Source organism: Pleurodeles waltl, chromosome 1_2 (assembly GCF_031143425.1).
Source record: "Pleurodeles waltl isolate 20211129_DDA chromosome 1_2, aPleWal1.hap1.20221129, whole genome shotgun sequence".
NCBI lineage: Eukaryota > Metazoa > Chordata > Amphibia > Caudata > Salamandridae > Pleurodeles > Pleurodeles waltl.
In genome coordinates this window covers 188,319,085-188,329,809 of record NC_090437.1, presented here as the reverse complement: position 1 = coordinate 188,329,809, position 10,725 = coordinate 188,319,085, and the positions used below count along the sequence as shown (strand labels likewise).

Genomic DNA, 10,725 nt, shown 5'->3' with positions numbered 1-10,725 from the left:
AGGACACTTTTATCTGTTGTGTGCTCACAAATGTTGTGTTAGAGATTCTGGGGTGCCACTGTTGCCTTTAGAGTGCAGGGAGGTAAACCAAAACCCCATTAAGGTGAACTAGAACTAAAGGGGCGTTATTTGGCAGAGAGGCTGCTTGTCAAGCACTTATGCTCAATACACTGAATGGTTACTTCTTTCTAAATGGTATTACTTCCTATATTTTCTAATTTGGGTTGGTTTTGGATTGAGTATTTACCACTGAGCTGTGGCACAATAAAGCAAAGTCGCTCAGCCATCTGGTGAAAAGCGGATATGATTTTGCACTCTAGTTTCAGGGAAGAAAAGGTTTTAGCTAGCAGGAGGAGAGGATATCTAGGAATTTATAGAATGTTGAACTTATTGTGGTTTTACCACTATTTCGTGAATGCATTACCAATAATTGCCATAATACTGTAGTACTAACTGGGGAATACCATGCACAGTGTTACTTTAGTTTTTCTGCATTTGTATGCAGAACGTTCCCATGTACCAAAGTGATATGAACTCCTTTTTCGTGCATGGAGTTCCACTTCCACACATTAAACATAATTTATTTTAGTTTTGGCATTCTCTAATGGTGACCTGAGCATTTATTTATCTAATTGCATATTTTTCTGTTCAGGGCACAAAAAGTGATAGGCATAATGCTCCGATTTAGTATCAGTTTTAATCTTCTCACCACAAAGTAAAAAGGACACCTAAGCATCATCAATCATGGACCGGAAATATGAGAATTATGTTTGGTTCTTACTTCTCCTGTCAGTGTACAACAAAGATCCACTGAAATGACAGGGGGCAATGGGCACATTTTATTGTCTTATGAACACCCACAGACCAGCAAGTAATCTCATACGTTTCTATATTAACTCTTTCCTAATTGTTTTTTTGCCACTGCCAGATCATGCTTATTGGAGCAGTCTCCTTTTCATTACTGGATGAAAAATAAACCAGGAAGTAGGGAAGTCGCTGTTTCCAGTGAAGTAAAAAGAAATTTGGTTTCAAAATCACTTCACAAAAGCACCAAACTATTTATGAGCTCCCAGAGGTCGTCAACGCAGGTTTTTGAGTTTTGACATTTGAAAAAACCTCCATAAGTAGCTGTTTTGGGCAGTCACACTCTCTATCATGTGCTGACTACAGAACTTACCAAGGGCAACTTTCGTAAGAAAGCATATGAAATCTACAAAACTGAGGCTCAGATTTAAGAGGGCCCAGCACCATTCTAACTCCACATTAGCATCATTTTGTTTACGCTAATGTGGGATTGGAAGGCCAAAAATGCCATGCCATGTACCACTTTGTAATCACTTGCGCCACATTATACCTGCATCAGTGATGATGATTACAAGGAGGGCTTTCCAGCGCTACGGGGGCCAAAATAACAGCACAAAGAAATCTAAGTGATTTCTTTGCATCATTTTTATCTGCATTTTTAATGCACGTTAAGGGCAGGCGTTAAAAGGAGGCTCCCATTGTTTTCAATGGGCCTCTGGGTGCTTTGCAGGATTAGCGTCAACATTTGTGACTCTAATCCTGCAAACTGCTGGACTAGCATAAAAAATTATGACGCTCATACCCCTGACTACCGCCATGGTGTGCCGTATTTTAAATACAGTGCACACATGGTGGCATTAGGGGAGCACTAAGGGGCGCTAGAAAAGTGGTGCTGCACTATGGGCAGCGCCACTTTTCATAAATTTGCCCCTGAGTTTTTCCAGATCCTTTTTGAAAATCAAAGCTAAATTAAAGTCTCCGAATGTATAACGCTTCTTCACATGGTGGAGTGGTATGTGCTATTAGTTTCCACAGTGAAAACAAAGTGGGGATCACTTTCTAACCCAGGATAAAAATGGACTCGCCAAAGCTCTTACGTCTTTCCATCTTAAGTGGGAATACAGAGTGGATGTTGAGATGGTCCATTGATGTCCTGTATGCACACAGCATTCTCACTGGTAAATTATGCTTGAAATGGCCATCACGTACCATGCAGTGAATTGGTTCGCACCATTAGAAAGAAACAGATTTTCATCTGAAAACTTAATAGGCCAACGTGATAAAAAACACCCTTTGGAAATAATTTGAAGTTCTTCTCTTTAGAAAACAGAACTGAGCAGCTTTCTCCTTCCAGATATCATCTACATAGGCAGACAGAAATCCAGTGTGTTTGTCACTCATTAGTCTGCACTTTTCTCAAGCCAGTGGACATAAAATCACCTTTGTCAGTGATAATGGTGAGTACAAAACATCCATAAACAATGGTTCAGCTTTACAAAAATGTTCAACCACTCAAAGTCCTGTGTGCTCTGATGACCAGCTCGATTTAAGATTCTGTGACTTCCATTTACTGAACTGGCAACAGTCCCAGAAAATATACCCAACAGGAAATGACAACCTGATTCCAAGTAGGTTAAAGCTTACAGAAATCTTTGTATTGGTGCAGCAGGTTTGAAACAGCCTCTTTTAGGCATACTTCGAGTCCAGAATGTTCAGTCGACGATAAGCCACTCTCATAGATGCACAAAAAGCCAGTTATTTACAATGATGCTGGATTTATACTATTGTGTAGCCTCAACTGTGCTGCTCAAGTAGAAGGTCACGCCCACAGCGATGCACGGACTGCCCGTCGGCAAAAGTGGAGTCACCCCAGAAAGTTCGGGACAGGGTTGTATTGATATTATGTCCTGGTGGACGTCGGAACAAGAATTTTAAGGTAAGTCAGAGCCACATCCACGACATGGTGTACAATTCTGAAAGTCAGTATAATTGCAATGTTGTATTCACGATGTATATTCTTTGCAACAGTCAATGTCAGAAAGAATCCAGTAGTAAAAAAAAAAAAAAAGTCCATCCAGTTCCATCAAGGTGACAATAGGTTGCCCCTATTTCAAAATGTCCAGGTTTGTAGCTCCATGTTTCTCTTCTTCAGTCCTATGTCCCCGGGTATTATTGGTAGTAAGTGCTCTAGTACTTGGGCTCTGTGGGTCAATGGCGGTCATAGGCTGTGGCAGCGGCTGGTGGTGGACCTCCTCGGGCTGCACTGTAATAGTATGGGGAGCCTGAAAATAAAAAAAATAAAAACATAAATATTCTTGTGGTGTGAAATGGAAAAATCCAAACTATTTGCCATGGGGCAACTTTGTCTTTAAAAAAATGTCATTGTTTAAGCACACTCCGTTTTAATACACCCTTTCAGAAACCCTATGCTCACGTCATCATCCTCGTTGTACTCAATTTTTCTTCTTCTTTACCTTGCCTGTCTCCTTGCTAAATACACTTTTTCAGATCAGAATACCAACTATATTGAGTAAAGGGACATTTTCTGTTAATAGAAGTTAAATCCCACCGTCGCGCATTAAAATTGTAGAACTGTTAAGAAAAAAAATGATCTACTTCTCGAAAAAATAAAAACAATGCAACTTAGAATAACATATATATGCCACTTCATACGATAAAGTAGCATATCGATTGTTGTCGATTGAAAGTATGAAAAGAGTGCTAGAGAAAAGCAATTAACGATGACTATTACATTAAAGTTTGTAAGCAAGCTGCAAACTTTCTGAGATTTTGCTTTATTGTTTATTTGTGGCATTCCTAGAGCCCCTGCTGTCTCTCGAGATACTTTATGCTATTTTTTATTTTTCAATAATCTACTAGAAAGTCCTTAAATGTTTTCTTTTCCTTTGTCCTGTTGCCTATAACGCTGCTAGATGAGGCTGTCAGACTTTCTGGCCGCTCTAAGCTCCATTGGAGGTCTCCGTGGACGTCAACTCACCAAAATGCAAAGGGTAGCGGAAGTGACGTAACATGCCCTTTGACCTTTACTTACACATACACACACATTCACAGACTGTCTCTCACATACAAACTCGCACCCGCAAGCACACATACCACATACATTTAAAAGCATTTTTCACTTGCCATAGCTGCCGCAAATGGTCATAATCCAGCGAATTGTACTCCATTTGTAATTACACAAATAGTGAATAAAATTATTCACTCTTTGTGTAATAAACAATTTTCAGAAAACCAGGAAAATGAAGCCCAAACGGACGTCCATTAGGACGAACTGCCCCTGTGTTTCTGCCACAGATTTTTCCAACTCTGAGGCCGGGGGTCGCAAAGGTAGATCCAGGGGGTCACAAAGGCAGTGACAGCCTAGCGAGCCCTAAATGACATCCATTGAGTTCTCCTTCAGAACAACCAGCAATGCACGGGCTCCTGACCCCCTCTTTACTACTGTATAAAGTCATCTAGGTCTTCAAATGAAGGCAGAGAAGATGTGGCCATGTGCAATATGTACTATAGGAAAACGAGGTGAAGATCACAAATTAACATCAGTAGTTTTTTATCCTGAAAAAAGGTCCATTGTGTGTCTCACCAAGTGAAGAATAACACATGCCTAACTGGATGGTGCTAAACATTGGAAATATTTCTGCTTTGCTCTTGTCACAATAGAGTAAATATAACTATGAACAACCATGGTTCTCTGGTATCCGGGTAAAACACTCTTATACTGAGAACCTGTCACACCTCTCCATCTAGCAGGTCCTAGTGCTCACACATACACGTGAGACAACATCCTTCGATATTTTTATTGCAAGCAGGGTCACTGCCTCCCTCCTTAACAAAATGAACCTAACAAAATAAACCTGCTCTAGGATGGTACCTGAATAACCAGTGAAGTGGTAAATTCCTAACAGTTGGAATATTTGGTAGCAAAGTGCAAGGCTTGTGGCAATTACTACTGGCCAATGAGCAAGTTCATGACAGCGGGGCAGCCGACAAAGGAGTAGAATTCTAGTCTAGATGAATCAAGCTTCCTAAAAACATCTGCCTCCACACTGCCCCAGTAAAGAATATTCAAAGCATTCTTGGGTGGCCCCATTAATCAGCTAGAGTGTTAAGAAGATTTCTAATATGCCAAAGCCACGGTACGGTATGGAATTGGTCTGCAGCAATATCATTCTGCAATGTCACTACATAATGGGACAATTCAGGAGTTGTCCACAGCCGCCTCCAGATCAGCAATAGTCACAGCCTGGCCTTGCCCTCAAAAGATTTAAAACACAAATCACAACGAAGTGGATGCAGAGGGGTACTAGTTGGAAGAAAGTCGAGATTGCTAAAGAAAATATTTTCCACAGATGAAAGAAGATCAAGATTGGAACCAGCCCATATTTTGACCCCATACAGCACAGAAGCCGGTACTTTAGCTTCATATATACTAAGTACGGGGGAAATGTGCTTAAAATAGGAAGAGTAGTACTCCCTAGTAAGGACACAGGTGATTTGGATAAACTTCAGTGCAGCTTTACCAAGATGGTGTTTCCCAGAAAGAGATTTGGAAATCATAATTCTTAAATAAGAAAAGCTATCCACGATCTCGAGGGGGCTGTCCTCCATAACCACGTTTCCCTTGAAAGACTTGTGGGGATTAAACTCCATTATCTTGGTTTTACCTTACTGACCTCCAGACCCTGAGCGGAGCAAAACTCCACAAAACGTTAAAAGAGCTTTCTAAAACAACTCTGGGTCTTGGAGATCAGTATAGTGTTATCTGCAAAAACGAGAATCAGAACTTTATTGCCAGCCAACAAGGGCACATCTGCATCTACCAATCTTAGAAAAGAGACATCATTGACATATAGAGAGAAAAGTGTGGGAGCCAAAATGCAGCCCTGGCATACACCAAGCAAGACTGGAATATCCTCTGTCATTTGGTCCTGATTCCGACATCTGACTTGTGCAGTAGTATCATCATGTAGACGACTTAACAAAGACAAAAGATCTAGAGGCATCTTCATTTTGTTTAACTCTCACCAAAGGGTCTGCCTTGGTACTAAGTCAAATGCGGATCGAAGGTCTACAAATGCAACATACAAGGATCCTTTACCTATAGTGACAGTGCGCCAGTAGATCTGCAAGAAGTAGAAGCCCTGATCGATCATAGAGATCCTGGTGCGAAAGCCAGCTTGGAAGAGGCTGATAATGTCACTGTCAGTCATCCATTCGTTATTCTTAGAACAGGCATCAAGATATTACTTTTTGTATACAGTCAATCGGACCAATCGGCTTGTTATCGCTAGGAAGGGTCCTGTCCCCTTTTTTATTAATACGGACAACAACTGCCCTTTTCCAAAACTTTTGGATATGTGCCCCTTCCGCTATGGCATTAGCAATGATGAGAAGATAGCACACCCACAGCTCTGAATTGGATGGAAATACGTCGACTGGAACTTCATCCAACCCAACGGCCCTGCTTTTAGAGACTGCATAAAGGGATTTAGAAACATCCATAATATCAAAAAGGGATGCCCGGAATGTTACAGAAGGAAGAGATGATGGTAAACAGCTAAAGTTGGATGTTAGAATCTCAGAATAAAGGTTTCAAAAGTGGGCAACCCAATCAGAGGATGCAACATTATTGAATGGTTCACTACAAATGTCCCTATCTTTATGTGCTAAAATAAGCCAAAACTGGTTGAATCCCTGCTTTCCCAAGCTTCAAAAAAGACCATTCCATCTCAGGGACTCTACTTCCTCTTGGCAGACGATAAAGGGAATTTATAACTCTTCCTAGCTAAGGTGATTACTTTGGGGTCTTCTAGTCGAACAGCACGGACCAGTTTGTGCTGTGATCCCTGAACTCTTTGTTAAACCATGAATTACTTTTACTGGGCTGACCTTCTTTGCATTTAACTGGAACAACAAAATATCAGGCAGCCCTTTAAAAAAAAGTCTTGTGAACTCCTATATGCCTGCCAAGGTGTGGTGCCCCTACTTCATCCGAGTCAAGAGCTACCAAAGGTCCTACAAGTTTGGTGTTGAGTCACTACTACTTCCCTTAAGGACAGCAACGGGCCAGGAACCAAGGGCACAGACGTAAACAGGGAGGTGGGGGGAACTCAAGGAGAGAGGATTACGATCACTCTCCGAGCGCTCTACTATCACATATCAATAACAGAGTACCAAAGTCTTACATCTATTAGAAGATAGCTAATCCTACTTGTGTGAAATTGTTTATTAAAGGTATGGGCTCCCTTGATATCTGATTTTGTTTCGGCCATTGGTAGCCCTAAGGCCAGATTCCTCTGTCAAATCTTTTAGTTGTACTGTGACTTGTGTGCATCTACGTATAGGAGGGATGGATGGTGATGGAATACCCCATGCCTGAACTTCTCTGGATGTCAGGCTAACTTCATCACCATCCAGTGGTTCCAATGGAGTATTAAAGTCCCCTGCTACAAATAAATGATCAACATCTAGAGACTGGGCGAGAAGGTTTCCTAAAGAATTCAGAATAGGTGAAGTCATCCCATATTTAGTCCCCCTAACATAGACATTATAAACTATTACCCTAAACCCATGTTTTTGGGATAGGTTGGTAGCCACAATGTCCAAAGAAGGATTGGGCAATTGGGTCACTTGACAATCTAAAGAGGCTTTGACCCAAATTACTGGACCTCCAGAAGGCCTCCCCCTAGGACTGGAAATAGCAGGCACAAAAAGGTTCAAGCAACCAGGTTTATAGATTGGATCAGTAGCCCAAGATTCCTGAAACAGACATATACTGTACTCCTCAATAAAAGAAAACCAGGGAGGGAGATATATTTTAGACCGTAAGCCAGCCAGGTTCCAAGAGACAACTTAATAGGAACATTAGGTGAGGAGAGCTCACCTACAACCACAGGTGACTGATCCATAGTCACAGGATTAATGGAAACTGGAGCAGCCAGAGTTGTGAATTCATACAGAATAGTGTGTGTACTTGTTTTCCCTTATCATAGTAGGGTCAAGCACCAGGACAGAAGAGAGTGGTAAAGAACAGCTGCCATAAGCAGCTGTCACGCTAATCCAACTGCAACTAAAGAGTGGGTTTGTAAAATAAGGTTGTCTTGAGCTTGGCAGTTCTACCAGTCACTCAACATCGCTTGAAAATACAGTGTGAGTACAGGTTGTCCGAGATGAAAAATTACCCAAAAAAAAGTTTAGGCCTGGTGTATTTGAATTGAATGTCAGAAAAGGACATAGAGCTAGCTCTAAGATCAAGCGCTACCATGTTGTGGGCTAGTTCAGAAACCCCGAAGACCAGTTAAATTTTGTCAAAGGACCTAAAAGAGCCCTCTAGTCTTTTAGCATGTCTTCACGTTTTAATGATTGGCAGCCCTTAACATCGTGAATCCAATGAGTCATCTTGTTCTTGAGCGAGTCCTCATCTTCCGCTCAGGCACTTGGCTATAACCTAGGGATGTTCACCATTGTTATAAAGCCTAACGATCCCGCCCTGTTTTTATCAGTAAAGTTAGGAAGGTTTTGGGTGATTGCCGGGACTAGCCTTGCAGCCCTGTGGAGAATGGCCTCTGTCAGCAGAAAGACTTCGATTAGCTATAGTGGGGTTCTTAGCAGGCTCTGGCCACTTCAATTCAGGGAAAGAGAGGTTAAAATGATGTACCCCCTGCCTCGTTATAGGGAAAGACCCCTTTGCAGGCAATCTAGCAGAGGAAGAGAAAATCCTAGGAGTAGAAGGCAAAGCCTGCATGTGTTTAGAAGAGGTCTCCACAGGTGGGGAAATGTTGTCAGAAAGAATGAAAGCTGAAGATTCAGGGCTTCTGCCTGAATTATGAAAATGAATGACTTGACCGCCTTTGTAGAGGGGCAGAAGCGGAAGAGCTATTATAGCCTTTAACTCGATTTACTGTATCATTGAAATGGAAACAAGGGACTTTAGAGGGGCCACTTCCCCCTTCAAGTCCTTAACTAAAGATGTCAGGCTGGATATGCACATGCAGTCTAATCCACTCCCCTCCCCCCCCCACAACAGGGAGACGTTGAGAGTTCTCACAAAAAAAAGTATAAATCAGGGCCTTAGTCTCTTGCAGCGGAGTGGTAAAGCGCCTAGAGCAGCGCTGCGCAAGTGTGCGCTGGGACTGGGGTCCGACACCTGGCAGTGGGGTCCCTCTCCCTCGCATGATAACAGCATCCCACGCAGTGGGGCAGTGAGGTGACTTAAATAACGCTGTGTAGGTGTGTTCTGGGACCACCTCCTGGGGTCCAGAACCTGGTGGACAACATAGTCCTTTCAAACTGAGTGGCTAGGACAGCGCTGTGTAAGCGTGCGCTGGGACCGCCTCCTGGGATCCAATGCCTTACAATTGGTGGAGTCCCTCTCCCTCAGGACTGATAATAGCATCCTGTGCAGCGGGTGGTGAGGCGCCTTAAGCAGCGTTGTGCAGGTGTGCTCTGGGGCCCAGAGCCTGGTGTACTACGTAGTCGCTTGCAGCTGAGTGGTAAAGAACCTAGAGCAGCGCTGTGCTGTGCTGCGCTGGGACGGCCTCCTGGGGTCCGACACCTGCCTATTGGTGGAGACGCTCTTCTTCGCAGTGATAGCAGCGTCCCCGTCTGCTTAAGTCTGCTTAAAGGAAAGTCGTCTGCTTAAAGGAAAGTCGTCTGCTTGATATAGTTCACATGTGGATGGGAAAGTTGATGAGGAAACTTTGCAATACTTTTTATGGCATTTACTTTCCACATTTGGCCTGAAAATAATTTATTCATAAATGGAGAACAACTTGCAGTAACACATTTACTGCAGATTGTGCATACTTCTTCGCACGGGTTAACTACTAGCTTTTTGCTTCTAGTGAGGGGACACAGTTTTTCATCCGCATTCGTAATATGGCCGTCTGTTTCATTAGATGCGCCTGAGTGTGGAAAAGACATGCTTGGTTTTCAAAACAAAAAGCAGTGCGATAAATGTGGGAGCTTGTGTAGCAGTGTGTTTGTGCTGATACATTAACTAAGTCTATACCTGATAAGGCTGAAATAGACTTTCAAGGTCGTTCACGACATCACACATGACTTGACTTGCGGCCACAACATCTGTATTATTACAGAGCTGGAAGTACACATATAGACCCGGATACTGTACAGTCACAAGCAGTTCACACATACAAGCATATGCCACTATTTATTCCTTGGTAGAACCCATTATACTCACTTGGAGTGAAATGTTTGGACCTGTCCCTGTTGTGTAACTCTCCAGAAAATAAGGTACTACCAAAAATGTCCCCTAACGATGTTGTGTAGGGCACCATTAAGGCAGCTCTAAATCTCTATTAAAAGTACTTATGCTAAGGGTTCCTTTTGTGGCTCTCCACTGACCCTGCATTCTTCTAGCATTTTTGCTCGCCGCAAATTTTCTGGTCACCAATGGAGCGCTAGGGATTCCGTGTGAACAAAACTGACTGATAAAACAGTTTACAAAAACTTAGATACAAAAACGTCTTCTGCCAAAACATCAACTATGAAAAATCCCCCTTCAAAAATGTGGATCTGTTTTAATTTCAAGTAAACTTACACCAATTGTAGGGCTTTATTATTTGACTATTACAACTCCAGGCCTAGCACATATAGAGCACGTACTTGATAGGGAGTTTACATTGATAAACAAAAAGGTATAGGACAATAAGAACGTAATATTTACTGGCAGCTGAACAAGGTGTTTTTGAGTCTGTGTTTTCACAATCTAAGCGCCAGAAAATACCAAAAAGTAAAAAATCTAAATCATTAGAGCATTTTCACATGGACAGATTCACAGCTTTTACCAATTCAGAAACCTTTGAGATATCAGCCCTCGGAAGCAGCACCAGTCATAGGTTACCAGGGGTAATTCTTAGAAAGTCATATGATATTTTTCTT

General features: G+C 42.2%; 1 protein-coding gene across 1 annotated transcript in view; it reads right to left on the bottom strand.

Annotated features, from left to right (window-relative positions):
• Nucleotides 1–593: 593 nt before the first annotated feature.
• Nucleotides 594–10,725, bottom strand: part of PAX5 (paired box 5) — a 424,585-nt gene continuing 414,453 nt past the window's right edge. Inside the window, exon 9 of the mRNA XM_069237601.1 lies at nucleotides 594–3,086. Within this exon, the coding sequence (XP_069093702.1) occupies nucleotides 3,013–3,086 (74 nt within the window). The 3' untranslated portion in view covers nucleotides 594–3,012. The remainder of the gene's footprint in view (nucleotides 3,087–10,725) is intronic.